The 19,004-nt window shown below is 45.4% G+C and overlaps 1 protein-coding gene across 2 annotated transcripts in view; it reads left to right on the top strand.

Annotated features, from left to right (window-relative positions):
* Positions 1–19,004, top strand: part of WDR19 (WD repeat domain 19) — a 601,305-nt gene that overhangs the window by 179,950 nt on the left and 402,351 nt on the right. For both annotated transcript variants that reach the window (XM_069202086.1, XM_069202080.1), the window contains exon 18: positions 3,891–4,050. In XM_069202086.1, the coding sequence (XP_069058187.1) occupies positions 3,891–4,050 (160 nt within the window). The remainder of the gene's footprint in view (positions 1–3,890; positions 4,051–19,004) is intronic.

Genomic DNA, 19,004 nt, shown 5'->3' with positions numbered 1-19,004 from the left:
AGCTGTTTTAAAAGTGGACACAGTGCAATTTTCACAGTTCCTGGGGGAGGTAAGTTTTTGTTAGTTTTGTCAGGTAAGTAAATCACTTACAAGTCTCAGGTTTGGGTCCAAGGTAGCCCACCGTTGGGGGTTCAGAGCAACCCCAAAGTTACCACACCAGCAGCTCAGGGCCGGTCAGGTGCAGAGGTCAAAGAGGTGCCCAAAACGCATAGGCTTCAATGGAGAGAAGGGGGTGCCCCGGTTCCGGTCTACCAGCAGGTAAGTACCCGCGTCTTCGGAGGGCAGACCAGGGGGGTTTTGTAGGGCACCGGGGGGGACACAAGTCAGCACAGAAAGTACACCCTCAGCAGCGCGGGGGCGGCCGGGTGCAGTGTGCAAACACGCGTCGGGTTTTCAATGTTGTTCAATGAGAGATCAAGGGATCTCTTCAGCGTCGCAGGCAGGCAAGGGGGGGGGCTCCTCGGGGTAGCCACCACCTGGGCAAGGGAGAGGGCCTCCTGGGGGTCACTCCTGCACAGGAGTTCCGTTCCTTTAGGTGCTGGGGGCTGCGGGTGCAGGGTCTCTTCCAGCCATCGGGAAATGGAGTTTCAGGCAGTCGCGGTCAGGGGGAGCCTCGGGATTCCCTCTGCAGGCGTTGCTGTGGGGGCTCAGGGGGGACAACTTTGGTTACTCACGGTCTCGGAGTCGCCAGAGGGTCCTCCCTGAGGTGTTGGTTCTCCACCAGTCGAGTCGGGGTCGCCGGGTGCAGTGTTACAAGTCTCACGCTTCTTGCGGGGAGTTGCAGGGGTCTTTAAGTCTGCTCCTTTGAAACAAAGTTGCAGTCTTTTGGAGCAGGGCCGCTGTCCTCTGGAGTTCCTTGTTTTTCTTGAAGCAGGGCAGTCCTCTGAGGATTCAGAGGTCGCTGGTCCTTTGGAAAGCGTCGCTGGAGCAGGTTTCTTTGGAAGGCAGGAGACAGGCCGGTAGGACTGGGGCCAAAGCAGTTGGTGTCTTCTGTTCTTCCTCTGCAGGGGTTTTTCAACTCAGCAGTCTTCTTCTTCTTGTAGGTTTCAGGAATCTCAATTCGTAGGTTCAGGGAAGCCCTTAAATACTAAATTTAAGGGCGTGTTTAGGTCTGGGGGGTTAGTAGCCAATGGCTACTAGCCCTGAGGGTGGGTACACCCTCTTTGTGCCTCCTCCCAAGGGGAGGGGGTCACATCCCTAATCCTATTGGGGAATCCTCCATCTGCAAGATGGAGGATTTCTAAAAGTTAGAGTCCCTTCAGCTCAGGACACCTTAGGGGCTGTCCTGACTGGCCAGTGACTCCTCCTTGTTATTCTCATTATTTTCTTCGGCCTTGCCGCCAAAAGTGGGGGCCGTGGCCGGAGGGGGCGGGCAACTCCACTAGCTGGAGTGTCCTGCGGTGCTGGCACAAAGGGGTGAGCCTTTGAGGCTCACCGCCAGGTGTGACAGCTCCTGCCTGGGGGAGGTGTTAGCATCTCCACCCAGTGCAGGCTTTGTTACTGGCCTCAGAGTGACAAAGGCACTCTCCCCATGGGGCCAGCAACATGTCTCGGTTGTGGCAGGCTGCTGGAACCAGTCAGCCTACACTGAACAATTGGGTAAAATACAGGGGGCATCTCTAAGGTGCCCTCTGTGTGCATTTTTTAATACATCCAACACTGGCATCAGTGTGGGTTTATTATTCTGAGAAGTTTGATACTAAACTTCCCAGTATTCAGTGTAGCCATTATGGAGCTGTGGAGTTCGTTTTTGACAGACTCCCAGACCATATATTCTTATGGCTACCCTGCACTTACAATGTCTAAGGTTTTGCTTAGACACTGTAGGGGCATAGTGCTCATGCACCTATGCCCTCACCTGTGGTATAGTGCACCCTGCCTTAGGGCTGTAAGGCCTGCTAGAGGGGTGACTTACCTATGCCACAGGCAGTGTGAGGTTGGCATGGCACCCTGAGGGGAGTGCCATGTCGACTTACTCGTTTTGTCCTCACCAGCACACACAAGCTGGCAAGCAGTGTGTCTGTGCTGAGTGAGGGGTCCCTAGGGTGGCATAAGACATGCTGCAGCCCTTAGAGACCTTCCCTGGCATCAGGGCCCTTGGTACCAGGGGTACCAGTTACAAGGGACTTACCTGGGTGCCAGGGTTGTGCCAATTGTGGAAACAACTGTACATTTTAGGTGAAAGAACACTGGTGCTGGGGCCTGGTTAGCAGGGTCCCAGCACACTTCTCAGTCAAGTCAGCATCAGTATCAGGCAAAAAGTGGGGGGTAACTGCAACAGGGAGCCATTTCTTTACAGGCACTCACACCATGTGGTCAGAAACTGGTCTGGAAGTGGCAGGCTGACACAGACCGGTCAGCCTTGCACTAGCAGTTGGGCTAACATACAGGAGACATCTCTAAGATATGCTCTCTGTGTGCATTTTTCAATAAATCCTACACTGGCATCAGTGTGGGTTTATTGTGCTGAGAAGTTTGATACCAAATGTAGGAAGTTGGCTCTGTATGTACTATTTCAAAGTAAAAAATAGCATGCACAGAGTCCAAGGGTTCACCTTAGAGGTAAGGTAGTGGCAAAAAGAGATAATTCTAATGCTCTTCCTACAAGTATCTAATATAGGAGTAACAACAATGATTTTGTTGTTAATAATTAAAATTGAAAATGTGCCATTTCTGAAAAGTTAAGACTCAATTAAACATTACAAATGTCTGTGCAAGGAGAGGTGGTCTTCCACATGCTTCAATCACTTCTGTTTCTCTTCACACCACTTTCCTTTGCTATCTCTCACATTATTGAACACTTAGGGCCTGATTCTAACTTTGGAGGACGGTGTTAAACCGTCCCAAAAGTGGCGGATATACCACCTACCGTATTACGAGTTCCATAGGATATAATGGACTCTTAATACGGTAGGTGGTATATCCGCCACTTTTGGGACGGTTTAACACCGTCCTCCAAAGTTAGAATCAGGCCCTTACTCCCCAGAGGTTTCTCAAATCCTCTGTCTGTTTATTTTGCACATTTTCCTCTCACACTATGTTGCCACTTCTTTTGTTAATTTCCTTCACTTCACCATCCCCCAAACACAACCTTCTCACCCACTTAGCTACAGACCACAATTTCAGTTGCCACATATGTAACTATTGCTCTGTGCGCTTTGCAGAGAGACTAAAGATTACATGTGCATGAAGTCTGATCCTTTTATGGCCCTCTAACAGGCACTGTGAGACATCCACAGTATCTTTAGCCTCATCTTCAGAGCTCTCACTTGTGCAGTCATGAACACTGACCCACAACCAGAACTCACCCAGACTCCTGGAGGGGACTCAGTTCACATACAATTCATATGAAAATACAACAAATACGCAGCGTACAAAAAAAATGTTTTAGGGAATGCAAGATGAACTAGGAAATGTAATTACAGTCTGCATTGTCACTTATCTCGAGGCTTTCTGCGGTCGTTGTTGTAAAGGACATGAATTTAGGATTCAGTAGGGGCCCATTGCAAGGACATTTTTTAATTATTGACCAAACAGATTGATGCCCTGGTCCCTATCTGTACATCACATACTGGTCACTGTGGCATCTCAAACCCAGTAAGCAGCACTCGCAAGTTTTACTCAGGTGAATTGGAGCAGTGCTGTTGTAAAACTGTGTAGAACAACCTGCCTCTACAATCTGAAGCCTGGATTGACAATGCTCTTCTCAGAGATATCAATGAGGTCAGATGATACACAATATCAGGAAAGTAAAACTAAATGATTTGCTTATTATGTGAATTTTGGCATTTCCTAGCTCAATTATCTGTTTAGCATATCAAAATGAAAACGTAATTCTTTTAGATAAATCAGAAAAAATTAAGTAGTACTGCCATCTCGTTCTTTCTTAGGTTTTCGGAAGCCTGGGAAATTTGTAAAATTCAAAATGAGCAATCCGGTTGGAATGAGTTGGCTAGAGCATGCCTTCACCACATGGAGGTAGAGTTTGCAGTACGTGTTTACCGGACAATTGGAAATGTTGGCATGGTGATGTCCTTGGAACAGATCAAGGTAAAAAAAAATACACATGTGCGCGAGTAAAAAATATGTAATCTTAATCATAATTTCTTTTGATTTTGTAATTATGTTGACATATATATATGTACATGTGTGAGCCATTTATTTTTATTGGTTTCCCATATTATTTTGATATAAAAATGTGGGCTTTTGTTGTACAGCATTTGCTACAAAAAAAAGAACATCAAATCAGTTGAAAGTTTTATGAAGAGATTCACTCTAAAAGGATTGTTTCTCTTTAGAAAGTACAGTGCCAAGTTGAGAGCTGTGATTATGCCATCAGCTCTCTACAAAGAAAATTAGAGTAAACTTAAGTCTTTTTGATGTCACCAAAAGTGGATATTTGACAATAGTTGTTGTAGAATTTTCTTTTACATGCTGTTCTTTAGAGTATTGTAAACCATTTTTAATTTATATAATTATCTGCACATCACCCAAAATCTGCACCCACCTCTCCATACCAGAGCACTGTTAGATATGTTTCAACACATATTACAATTAATCACTGCAATAGTTGAAACTTACTAGTATCTATGTAGAATATATATTTGATATATTTTGCTCTCCTATACACTCAAAATTTACGCCTGAAACATTCTAATGGTCATCCAATTAACAAGGGTTGTTCATATATAACATACAGGATAAATTGAGGTAGAAATAAAACATGATTTAGTTAAGATTCACAACTGCACATTCATATTACTCCTAGATTAGAATATCTTCAAACTCCCTGCATAAAAGATAGTGTTAGGGGTGTGGCCAAGATGGCGGCGTGAACGTACGTGGGGTTGCTCTGCCACCTGGACCCAGAAAAAAACGACATAGCGGAGCCCGGAGCCCTTCAGCCACACTCTAGAAATAAGAATCAGCAACAGATGAGGGGGTGCTGGTGAGAAGGTGACCCTCCTGGCGTCCAAAAGCACATCAGCGAGAGGGCCTGGTGCTTGCACACTGCGAAGGCCCGAACACGCTTCAGAGAGACACTGGTGGACGGCAGGGGTCCGAGGACCCCTTCCAGACGGAAGAGCAGTTGAGCTGGGGGCCCAACACCGGAGGTGAGTGCTGCGTGTGTCCTAACCAGTGGGAGCCGATCAGCGACATGGATCGGGCAGCGGCGAGGGAAGGCCTAAGGCCGGACCTTGCGGCTGAGGCGTGAGGTGCGGTAGGCCCGCAGGAAGCGGTGAGGCCCTAAGCCCGGGCCTCAAAAAGTGAGGTGTCTCTTCCCCCATAGCGGCCACAGGGCAGGCAGCCAGACACAAGCCAGCAGGTGGGCCTTGCGCCCCCTCACGGGACACAGGGGAGAGAGGCATGACCGGGGGACAACCTGGACCGAGGAACAGACGTGAACGAGGCCCGACGCTAGAGGAGGGCACTGTATGGGCTCTAGGTGTGGGCCTCTGATCGGCGGCACGGATCGGGCTGTGGCGTAGGCTGACTCGGGTGAGGCCTGGGGGCCAGGTCTCAAGGCCAATGGGCGAGAAGAAGGGCGCACTTGCTGATCGCCTCCCGTACAGCAGCTGCAGACAGAGAGCAGGGGGAGCACCAGGTCAGCACAAAAGCCTGTTCCAGCCCAGGGAAAGTGAGGACAGACAGGGCCTGGAGGGCTTCCCCATACTGTCCTAGCGGGAGCAGGACCGGTGGCACAGCGGCATATGGCACAGAGGCATTAGGCAACGTGGAGAAAACTAAGGCACCCAGGATACCGGAGTATGCACACATGGTGATGGAGAAAGGGCCCACTAAGCTGACGAGGCCCCCACGTCGGAGTAGCTGCGAGGAACAGGTGAAGAGAAGCCCAGCTACAGGCCGCCTACCTGGGCCGTGGCTTGCAACACCTGTTTTACCCGACTGACGGCCCACGCCGCAACAAAGCGGGCCAGCTCTCGACAATGACCACCACAAAAAAAATTAAAAGGGACCAGTTGGTCCGCGAGATGCTGACAAGGTCGGCGCCAGCGCAAAACAAACTTATAGATACTCCCTTGCAACCTTCAACGATAGACGATGGAGGCCCGGGGGACAATGAGCTTGCGCCAGTTATGAGAGGATTCCTCACCTCCCTGTTCGACTCCATAAAAACTGACCTCCAGGACCTGCAAAAAGACCTCTTCCAGGAACTACGCGAGCCTCGCACCAACCTCACCTTCATATAGGAGCGGATTTTGTGTCTGGAAGACAATGAGATTGTGAGAGGAGAAGATGTCAAACAACTCCAGCAAGAGGTCCTTAGATTACGGAAACAGCAGGAGCAACTACAGATCATGACTGAAGACCTGGAAAATTGCTCCTGTCAAATCAGTGGGGCCGCCAACGGGGCTGAAGGTGAAGATATCAGGGAGCACACCACAGCCTTGTTCCGATCACTCCTGGGACATGAGAACAATCGGGAGATCTTGATGGATCGTGTGCACAGAGCAGGTCTCCAAGGGGGGACCGGATTACGTGCCCTGAACATTTTAGCCTGTGTCCACAATTTTATGATTAAAGAGGACATCCTCCGACGAGCGCAAAATCAACCTCAGATCCACTTTAGAGGACGCGCCTTGCTTCAATTCCAGGACTTCTCTCTGCTCACCCTGCAACAACTATCACTGAGCACCTTCGGTCTCATAACGTCTCATATTGCTGGGGACACCCCTTTAAACTTATATATTTCGTTGGGACAATCAGTTGCGACAAGTGAAAACAGTCAAAGAGGCCAGTCAAATATTGGATATGGCAGAGGACCCCTCGGACTCAGAGGCGAGAGGTTCTAAGGGAGTCCCCTCTGGGGGCCGAACAGGATGGAAAAGGGTGGGACGACGTTGGAAACACCCAATACCATCATCTAAGGAATGAGCACATGAGCGGCAGGCTGTCCTGGATAGCATTGTTTCCGGCACCAAAGCATAGACACTGATTGACAACACCAGCCTGAAAGGAAGTCCTGGTGGCTGACCTTTTGGGCTCCAGTCCGATGAGCTGCGCGATACCTGGGCCTGAGGTGGTGGAGCCCAGGGATGGCTTACTCAGACCCCACTGAACACCCTTGGCCTCGATCGACACCCCTTCTATGGATTACCTTAAACCGAGGACTTGGTTATTAGTTTGGTTAGGCACCTGTTGTGCCACACTGTTATTGGTGTCATCCTCCCGGCCCCCATGCCACACAGCAAGAACCATGTGTTCGAAGATCCCACCATAGGCACACTGTGCAGCATTGCCCTCTGCTCCTTATCACTCATGACATGCAGATGTAAATGACTTTCCCTACCCATCAACACACTTGACACTTAAATGTCTGAGCCTCAATGTCAGAGTCCTCAATAACCCTTGTGAATGGCAATTCTTTCCCTCCTCAAGCGTACAGAGAGTCGTATATGCTTATTACAGGAAGCACACCTCCTATCCAAAGATGTCTACTGAATGCACTTTAAACGCTTTCACCAACAGTTCTGGTCCTCAGCCCTCACGAAATGGGGGGTGGCGATTCTGGTTTCTAAAACATTCCCACGGGAATTCCTCACCAAGGTACACAAGATAAAAGATAGATACTTCGCCTACAGAGTGCGTATAGATTAATTCCACTTTCCACTCGCCATTATCTATGCCCCCAGCACGCACCAAGAAGCAGTCCTAACAGAGGATCTTACCCCAACTTTGACTACCCCCGACACAGCAATCCTTGTGGGAGGTGATCTTAACATAGTTATGGACAACGACTTAGACTGTTCAGGAGACAGGCGATGTCAGACAGGCCCTCTCTTCCTGGCAGGGCTTCAATGGCTCAAGGATTGTGGCTTGACAGAAGTATGGAGGGATACAAATCCAAATACCTGGGATTACACCTTCTATTCAGCAGCATCAAAAACAGATATGCGCATAGATTATTTCTTAGCCTCTGTGGCCTTCCGAGCTCACACCCGAGAGGTGGCCATTGAACCCCGCGCTCTCTCAGACCATGCACCGATCACATTAACAGCCCAACTCGCCATGAACCACTTCAGAGTCCCTAGCTGGAGATTTAGGGACACTATTCTCCTGACACAGAGCACAGTGGAGACTCTGAGACACACGATTAAAGACTACCTTACCCAAAATGATCATGAGCGCACCTCATTAGCGACTGTATGGGACGCCCTTAAGGCAGTGATGTGGGGGGAGGTGATCTCTCTATCGGCAATAGAGAATGAAGCCCGGAGAGAACTGCGAGCGCTGGTTGAGCAGAAGGTGGTTGAATGGGAACGCATTTAAAAACGCACAGGAGCCCCAAGAGTATGGAAGGAGCTAGAAAAAGCCCGCCTCCAACTGAGGCGGTTAGAGTGGGACCGTGCTGACTACACCATTGTATGACTCAAACATAAATACTATGTGGTGTGCAACCGCAGCGAAAAGCTCCTAGCCCACAAACTGAGAGCGTGCGTCCAGGCCAATACGATTAAAATGGTACGCTTATCCTCCCTGGGGGAAGCGCTCACAGATCCCCAAATTGTGACGGTCTTCTGCGAGTTCTATCAAGCATTATAGGCCGCCGACGTCTCTATCAGCACGGATCCCTCCACATACTTAAATCATTGTGCCCTTGCCTCGCTCCCAACGCATGATGCAATTCTCCTTGACTAGTCAATTCAGGTTGAAGAAGTGATATTGGCTATTTACTCCAGTATTGGAACTTTCATAGATTCACATGCTTGAATACCTCCCCGTCGTTGAAATGGAAGTCCCCGGTGTAATATAAAAGATATGCTTAAATGTATACATACATTACATGCATTAGGCCTTTAGCTTAGTAACATATCACAGTCATTTTGTTTACAAAAAAAAAAACGAACTTCGTGCTGAGGAGTATCCTTTGAGCTCTGCTCAGTTTTTTTTCTCTCAGAAACTTATTTCCAGGGATTTCGGAATTTACATCTGTTCTACTGGTGCTTCAAACTGGCTGCCGTGTCAGAGACACCAAAAAAGGGGCTTTTCAGATTCGGTGCAACCTGTCTGAAAAAGAGATTATATGTGGATGACCCATATGAAGACTTCATATACTGCTTATACCCAAAACACAAGACCAGAGACTGCAAGGTATGTAGAAAGTTTTCTACAAAGACTTTAAAGGACAGAGAGGGTCGTCTTCTTTTGTGGCTACAAAAATGTAAATCTGCCCATCCAGCATCTGACGATGACAGTGTCTCATCTACTATCTCTGTCACAAAGACACCTGTTAAGACATAATGAGGGCTCAGATATTAAGGAACCTCCTAACAATGCTCCGAAAAAGTCATCTGAGGGATCTTCAAAAATTCACAGCCCTGCGAAGAAAATGCAGTCTGGCACTCAGAGAGAGTTTTCTTTTTGGGTATTATGAGGGAGCCTGACCCTCTCGGATTCCCCAACGCCACCTCTTCAAATTAAACATAAATTCAAGAAGCCAGGATCTGTGACCTCGTTGGCACCATCATCATCAACGACGTTCTCGTCGACGACCCTGTCATAAACAGTGACATTAACCATAGTCACTATTTCAGGATCCTCATCAACAACGCTTTCATTCTCGGCGACGGGGCGGCCCATCTCATCGCCATGGATTTGGTCACCGTTGTTTCATACCTCGTCTCCGACCCTCCCATCGACGGTCTCTTCTATAGACCTCACGTCAACGATGATACCTCCAATGATGCCTCCGTCGACGATGCCCCATCGACGATACTCCCGTCAACGGCACCTTCATCAATGATGCTCCCTTCGAAGATGCCTCCGCCGACGATTACCTTCTCGTCAACGCCACCAACTCTTCTATCGTCGACGATCAAACAAATGCCTACAAAAAGGCAAAGACCATCTTCATTGCCTCTTTACCCGTCGAAGGAACATATGCCACTTACAAGAGATGTCCAAGACTTATCTAACACCATCCATAACATCCCCAAGTAAGGTATCAAGGCTTTTACCATTACGCCTCTTGGATGATGATGATTCAGATGATGATGGTGTATATGGAGTGGCTAGAAGTCCCTCCCAATTACGTGTTAAATGCCAGGAATATTCTGACGATGACTCATTATGACCAGCACTACTATGAACCACTTCCTCAACAACAGCAGCAGGAAATGGTATGTTTGCCCTCCGGTCTGGTTTCTGATCTGCAAGCCATGCTGGCAGATTATAAAGAACGCTTCCACCCACAGCCTACAGTCATTCAGCAGCCAGTGGTTTCCGCACCAAGTACTCCACAATTGCTACATCTGCATGTACATCCTGCCACTTTGCACATTTCTCAGCAGAATCTGCACCCACAAATCCACACTTCGTCAGATGATGAAGCAGAAGACAGAGAAATACTTACAACACAGGATGAGTGGGACGAATATATATTGCCAATACTTGCCTCTCCAGGGCCACCTTCTGTTGAATCCTCTCCAGTAGATATTGGTACCTTCCATAATCCATTGGAGAAAGCTGCCACACGTTTTGATTTACAAATGCCCACAGTCCAGCAAGATTGTTTCTTGTATGACTTTAAAGAACCTCACAGGAAAGTCATCAGAGCTATCCCAATAATAGACCACGTGTGGAATCAGGGTTTGAAAATCATGCGTAACCCTGCTACTGTACCAGCGGTCGTGCCTAAGTTGGATAAAACGTACAAAGCAACTGATGACTCCCCTGCCTGCATATCAGGTCATCCAAAGCTGGATTCAGTCATTTCCCAAGCGGCATAAAGGCATTCCAGGAACCCTTGTGCACCTCTGACGGCTTCTCCGGATAAAGAAGGTAGACACCTTGATAACATTGGGAAAAGATTCTCCCGAATTTCTGCCATTGTGCGCACAACAAACTCCTTAGCACTCCTTGGCAGATAATACACTGCGCGCTAGACATTGCCGCTATGGGTTTTAAGGTTTTGGCAGGATCAGCATTGTTAAGGCGCCAAGGATGGCTTAAAGCCACTAACTTTCAGCTCAAAGTCCAAACAAAGATTCTGGACCTTCCTTGTGATGGGGAAGCCCTTTTTGGCAAACATGTCGATGGCGCCTTCCAGACAATCAAAGCAGACACGGATACTGCCAAATCGCTAGGCTGACAAGTGGGTCCTAGACATAATACGATTCAGTCACCTTCTAAATTTATACATATGCCCTGTGGACACATTCCTCCCAAGTTCATCAAAGACATCTCAGTCTTCTCAATCTAGAAACGGATGTGATGTTAACCAAAGGAGCATTAGAATTTGTACCCTATACCCAAAGGGGAAAGGGTTTCTATTCTTGCATCTTTCTAATCAGGAAAAAATCTCATCTATGGAGACCCATCCTAGATTTAAGGGTGCTGAACAAGTACCTGAAAAAGCAGACATTCCGCATGGTGACATTGAAAGACATCTTGCAGCTTCTCAACAGAGCGGACTATATGGCTTCCCTAGACCTGCAAGACGCCTACTTCCACATACCCATCCACTCAAAACACAGGAAGTTCCTAAGATTTATGGTAGCCGGCAGGCACTTTCAATTCAAGGTGCTCCCTTTCGGGTTCAAGTCAGCTCCCTGGATTTTTACCAAATGTCTAGTCCCTGTTGCAGTATATCTAAGGCACAAGCAACATCAAATGTTTCCATACCTAGACGACTGGCTAGTAAAAGCTCCCGACATCCAGTTAGTATGCTGACCTCTCAAGGCGACCTTACTCCTTTTCAGACAATTGGGCCTCACTCTCAACCAAGAAAAGTCCCATATCCAGCCATCCACAAACATAGTCTTCCTGGGCGCCATACTGGATACAGTCCAAACCAAAGCTTATCCAACAGTGGACAAACAACACAAGCTAGTCAAGCTAGAGAGAACAATTCAACAAAGAAAGTTTCTTTCAGTTCAACGCTACAAATCATTGCTGGGGATGATTTCATCTTGCATAAATCTTACTCCCCACTGTAGCCTTCATATTCGTCCACTCCAGGAGAAGCTAGACACAATGGAAGCAGACAAAAGGCTAATTCGAGGACATAATACAAATAACCCCAAGTATGACGCCTTCTCTCAATTGGTGGATAATATCCAAGAACATTTACAGAGGCCTATGCTTCTCAACACAGGTCTCTCCGCTAACTATAACAACGGACACATTGATGGCGGGATGGGGTGCATGTCTGCAGGACCTTCAAGTAAGCAGCAAGTGGCCCCCTCTCACACCACTTTTCATATCAACCTCCTTGAACGCAGAGCAGTGTATCTGGCATTGCAGGCCTTCCTTTCAAGAATCCAAGGCTCTTCAGTGCTTGCAGAACAGACAATAGGACTACCATACACTACATCAACAAGCAAGGAAAGACTCAGTTGCATCTACTATCCTAAGAAGCACAGACCATTTGGAGCTGGTGCATTCGACACTCAGTGCACATAAAAGCGGAGCATTTCCCAGGACTGCAGAACACCACTGCAGATTCGCTGAGCAGGCTAAACACATCCACCCACGAATGGGAAATGAACCAGGAAATGCTGGACAGAATATTCCTCCAGTGGGGAAAACCAAATGTGGACCTATTTGCGACTTCCCAGAACGCCAAATGCTGATTTTACGCAAGTTGGCATTACCAACTAGGATCGTGGGGAGATTCCTTTTCAATAGCATGGTCAGGAATTTATACTTAACGATTTTCCTCTGATTCCTCTCCTTCCACGAGTGATCAGCAAAATAAAATCTGAACCCTGCCAAATTCTCCTAATTGCTCCAGTCTGGCTGTGTCAACCTTGGTACACAGAGCTACTACTGCTGTCGTTGTGTCCACCCATCAGGATAACACCGATTCCGTAGTTGCTAACCATCAACCAAGGTCAGGTGAGACACCCGGATCCCGAATCTTTCAATTTATCTGCATAGCTCCTGAATTTAATGAGTTTGACCACTTAAACATTCGACTGTAAGGAGATCCTTGCTAAGTCCTGTGCAGATAGTACAAGTAAGACATACCAATTAAATTGGAAACGCTTCTGCCTGTAGTGTGTCTCCAAAAACATACACCCTCTTTCTTCCATTCCAGAACAAATCTTACCTTGCCTACTTCATCAAGCACGCTCAGGCCTTGCCTATGCGTCCATTAAGGTTCACTTGGCAGCCATTTCTAGAAACAGGAAAATATCTGGTGAACCATCCCTCTGGTCTCACAGGCTTAAAAAAAAACATTTGAATGGTCTTTTTTGGTCTTTTCCTCCAGTTAAAGCCCCTCCTCCAGCTTGGCAGCTTAATACAGTCTTGGGCCAGCTGATGAAAGAACCATTTGAGCCCATCCAAAAAAGCGGACATCAAATACCTCACATGGAAAGTAGCGTTCCTCTTAGCTCTAACATCTGCTCGCAGAGTCAGCAAAATACAAGCATTTACAATCCAATAGCCTCTTCTACAGTTCAGAGGGGATAGAGTTAACTTACGTACCAACCCTAAATTTATACCCAAAGTACCATTGGACTTTCATATTAATAAGCCAATAGTACTGAAGTCCTTCTTCCCAAAACATCAAACTGGAGCAGAAAGATCTCTCCATTTTCTTGACTTGAAAAAATGCCTCAAATTCTACTTACACAGAACAAAGTCATTCAGGAAATCAAACCAACTCTTCATAGTCTTCAGTGCACCCAGAAGAGGGCATCCAGTTATTAAACAGACTATTTCCAAGTGGATTTCGAGCGCGATGGCAAAAAGCTAATCAAAAGGCTGGTCGACCTTCGGACACTAGAGTACGTGCACATTCCACTAGAGCGGTTTCCACCTCTTGTGCATTGTTCTCGGGCGTATCCCTTCCAGACATCTGCCGAGCGGCAACATGGAAAACGGCACATACTTTCACAAAGCACTATTGCTTAGATGCTGAAATGCTCCCGAGATGCAGCAGTAGGCCAAGCAGTCCTTAGACATTTGTTCCAATGAAGGCGAGCCATTTCTTTATCCCGCCATCCCCTACTACTGTTTAGTACCACGTTTTCTGTATAATAATATATTTGCTTGAATACTATAAATAAATATCAGGCATGGATTTATCTAAATGCTAATACTATCTCATATATGGTAGAATGTTGTTATTACAAATACAGAAAATGTGCTAATTACTGCTTGCTATTCTTATTCAAGCATGTGAATCTAAGTTCCAATACTGGAGTAAGAAATAAGTTACTTACCTGTAACTGTAGTTCTCCAGTATTGGAAACTTTAATAGATTCACATGAGGCCCACCTACCTCCCCTGCAGAGCCCACCTTCTCTTTTCTCAGTGTTTCTTTAATATTGCAGCACTTATGCTCAGAAAATCTGACGGAAGGCAGCTCCTCAGAGGAGGCTTCTAGAGGGTGGTGCAACCTGATTGGTTGAATTTTGAGTTTGTGTTGTTCTTATATATATTTTTTTTTATAAACAAAATCACTGTGATATGTTACTAAGCTAAAGGCATAATGCATGTAATGTATGTATGCATTTAATCATATCTTTTATATTACACCGGTGACTCCCATCTTGACGACGGGGAAGTATTCAGGAACAGAATACTTCCCCGTCAGGGAAATAAGTTAGTTATCTGTAACTGTAGTTCTCCAAAACTGGAGAACTACAGTTACAGGTAACTAACTTATTTCTTCCTGTTTACAAACTGGGTAGTCGCCAGGCCCAGATGGCTACATCCCACTTTTCTATTAAAAAAATAAAATTGTTGCAAACTAGCCCCGATACTCATGAGGCTATTTAACTCCTTCGCAGAGACCACTTCCCTCGCAACCAGTATGCTAGACGCAACCATCACTGTAATCCCCAAACCAGGCAAAGACCTGGGGGAATGTGGCTCCTACCGGCCATCTCACTTCTAAATATAGACGCCAAGCTGTTCACCAGCATCTTAGAGCATCGCCTCAGCCCCTACATGCCTGGGCTTGTGGACCCTGACCAGGCGGGTTTCATACCCCACCGGCAATGTGGCGATAACACAACACGACTCCTACACCTCATAGACAAAACGCATAGATCACAGAAAGAGGCACTACTACTTTCTATAGACACCGAGAAAGTGTTTGACAGAGTGCGCTGGCCATACCTATTCAAAGTACTTGAAAGCTTTGGCCTTGGAACGAAACTTCTGAAATGGTTAAAATGTGCTTACAAAGAGCCCAAGGCAACTGTCCCGGGTAATGGTACCCTGTCTCAGTCTTTTCCGATTCAGCAAGGGACAAGACAGGGCTGCCCACTATCCCCACTCTTATTTGCCCTCTACATGGAGTCTCTATCTATGTACAAATCTCCTCATAACTGGCATTACATTCTGGGGCGATCACCATCTTGTTAGCCTCTATGCAGATGATATGATTCTGATGCTGTCGGACCCAGTGGTCTCACTGATGGCTCTTACTCAAGCCATACTGGAGTTTGGGAATGCATCGGGCTTCAAAGTAAATATACAGAAATCACAAATCCTGAATCTTTCAGTCCCTCCCGCCCAAGAAAAAAAGCTTCGCTCAAGGCTCCCCTATATATGATCCTCCTCCCATGTCCCATACCTCGGCATTGACCTAGCCAATACAACTTCAAAAACAGTCAATAGGAATTATGCCGCCCTCTCTAAAGCTGTACTAGCAGACCTGGAGACTTGGCGCAAACATAAGCTGTTATGGCTGGGTAGAGCGGCAGCGATTAAGATGACGACGATTTTACCACGGATTCTACTAAAATGTATCTGGGACCGGAAACCTGCATGCATACTGTGGCAACCCCTGTATCTCCCTAAGACAAAAGTGGGTCTGGTGGTCCCATGCCTTATGAAATACTACCAGGCTACCCAACTACGGTTCATACTATAATGGAATCTCCCACTCACTGAGAAACACTGGTGTTTCATGGATCAAGTAGTCTCAGGGTCGCACATCTAGAAGAAGCATTGGCTGCAACGCAGACATAGAGCTGTGGGATTATATTCCTCCCCTATGACGGGCAAGGCATTCCGGGTTTGGGACTCAGTGGTGGTCAAGAATGGTCTGAAACAGCCTATAAAATAGCAACATACCGGTACTGTATCCCTGAGAGCATTTATGCATGGAATCCTACTAAGCCTGAGCTATGCTGGAGAGGATACGGAAATACCAGTACACTGATTCATTTACTATGCACTGTCCCAAATTGCAACGGTATTGGAGGAGCATCCTAGACGACATAGACAAAACATTCCACATGGAGATTCCGAGATTTCCAACATACATCATTCTTGGCCTATCTAATCCCCTCACCTTTCCTTTACGATCGCTTAGAGGTCGTCAAATGGCACTCGCCCTCAACGCTGCCCACCAGGCGATATTATCACAATGGGGCACGGATAGAATCCCAAACAACACCTCATGGCTACATAATCTATGGTTCCTGCTGGGGATGGAGAAACTTTCCCTAGCAGCAGAAAACCGAACAGCAGAAGTTTTTACATTATGGGCACCCTTCATACAAATCCTGTCCTCAGAATCCAGTGACATCACATGCCCCACGTACTTAAAAGTCCTACGCCTGTTGAGGTGACTATTGAACTCATTGATTACACTTGGAGCTACTCACTCAACCACTGAGTTGGGAGGGAGGCCAGATAAAATTACTAATACACCTATGGGGAAGGACACGGGGTACACTATCATAGCCAGGGCAGGGAGGGGACCAGTTTTACACCATACTGTTCTGTTGACTGTTCTTGTAAATACAATGCTCATGTTGCTTGGTTACATTGACGACCCCCCCAAGGACGGCGTTAAAACTCTGTTGTACTTCTACTGAGCGCCTATACTGCTGCCTGCCTGTAAGGTTGTAGGCATATAGCTGTGTTCTTCTTATTTTTCTAATCTAAAACAACAATAAACAGAATTGATCCATAAAATATAGTGTTAAATCTTGACTACTGGTGGATGAAGGTTGAAGCCAATCTTCATAGATGCCAAAACATTGCTTTCATTCCAATGAATCACGTGAAAAATGGAAATGAAATTCAAATTTAAATCTTACCTTGCCTCTGATTCCATCAAATTCTGCTTTTTTAAATTTAATATTAGGATCCCCGATTGGTACAATCAAATTCAAAATTCATCTTTCATTATCAAATTGAGCAAAAATGTCATACTTTAAATAAAATCATCATATCTAGGACAAATCTTTTTAAAGGAATTTAGAGCACTAGTGCACTTTACATATATATTTCCATGCTCTAAACTTAAGTAACGTTGTACAGGTAATCACAAAAAAGGTTTCATTCTTCCACTTTCAAAATATTTGTTCAAGCAGCACATTAGTATTTTTTTTTTTTGCTTCATCAAATGTAGAACCCAGTGGCCAAACCACGGCTGCAATAGACCCACCTTAAAAAGAGAAGACGGTGGCTCTGGATTTTTCATCCTGCTAACTTGACAATAGGGAAATTGAATTCACCCTCTATTTTAGTTTTCAGGTTATTTTACTTATTCCAAGATAAAACTGCCATTGCCTATTGTTTCTCAGCAATTTCTCTCCCTCGATGATAGTTGTGCACAGATTGTTCTTAATGTTGTCTCTTCATGTATCTTTGGGTATCTTTAAAAAATAAAAATATAAAAAATAAAATACCTATTATTGTCTTTAAGAAATCAAAAGTCTGATATTGTACAAGTTTGGGATTTCAAAACATCTATTTTTTTTGAAGGTGGATATGAGTATTCATCTCCTTTTATTATATCAAAGAATTATCAAATATTTTTAGTTTTCATACATTGGAAAAGTTGAGGGTGTGTCATTAGATATCGGCCAATTAACAGGTCTTATAGTCTGGAACTGCCAATCCTTCTCCTTCCCTTTGGCAGTGCAATTTTTCAAACTTATTCTAAGGTGGCCTTTGCTCTATAGAAAGCTATTAATCATTTCTTCATTTTTTAAAAGACGTTTTTGTTCAAAATAACAGTGAGTGTAGAGAAATGAAATGTAATTAAGGGAACAATACCAATTATAATAATAAAAAATCTACCTATGATCAATAAAGGAATGTTTCCCCATCTATTTGAATAAACTTCAAATTTTCTGAATCAACCGATTATAAATCAATTTACACAAGCAATCATTATTTTGTGAAACCAAAATACTTTAAAAAAAATTAGGCTCTTCATTGTAGGTCTGGGCTAGGGAGCACGGGAGAGCTTGTGGAGTGTAATGTAAAATTTTCTAGCTGTCTTAATAGAAGTTCCAGTTCTGTTAAGGACATGGAGTGAGGATTTTTCTCAGCTGCTTTACTTTAATAATGTACAGCAGCCTTAATATAACCAAAAATAACTAACATTTTCGCAGAAACTATAGAGACTGGAAGAAACAAAAGATTATCAAATCAGTGCTGCTTGTCCTTTACAGTCTTTCTTTAGCTCCTAAGCCCTCTCTTTCGTCGTATGACAGGGTCCTCTTCGTACCCATATTACTCCTCTTTTGCGGTTTTGATTCCTTCAACAGTAAACTCTTTTAATGTACCTTGATACAATCCAACAGTAAACAGTAACCATACATTGAGATTCATAATTTAAATCATATATCGTAGAATGTACAAACAACTTCCATAAACATAAGTACCAAAAGTCATCAAATACTTAAGCATATGCATTGACACAATCCAGCGGTTCTTTTTCTTTATCATGATAGGGTGGTGATACAGTCCTTTTTGATCATTGGAAGGGATAATCCTTGCCTCCTGTGTCCTTTATAGAATTGAAACTTTTTTTTTTTTTACAAAAGATAGGAAATTTTACATTATAAGTCAGGGCCAGAGATGAGGATTATGCTTGTTCAAAGATTACTTACCACCCCCCCCATATCCAAAGCCAGTTTAAAGTAAACCTTTTTAAAGGTAGAGTCCATTTTGCACAAATCTGCAGCATTCAAAATATCATCCAAAAGAGCCCCAAGCGAAAAGACCTTTGAGGCCATGTTTCCACGGTCAGACTGTGCCCCAAAAATTGAGACTTC

This window comes from Pleurodeles waltl, chromosome 1_2, assembly GCF_031143425.1.
Source record: "Pleurodeles waltl isolate 20211129_DDA chromosome 1_2, aPleWal1.hap1.20221129, whole genome shotgun sequence".
In the NCBI taxonomy this organism is placed as follows: Eukaryota; Metazoa; Chordata; class Amphibia; order Caudata; family Salamandridae; genus Pleurodeles; species Pleurodeles waltl.
This window is presented reverse-complemented; position numbering and strand designations above follow the sequence as displayed.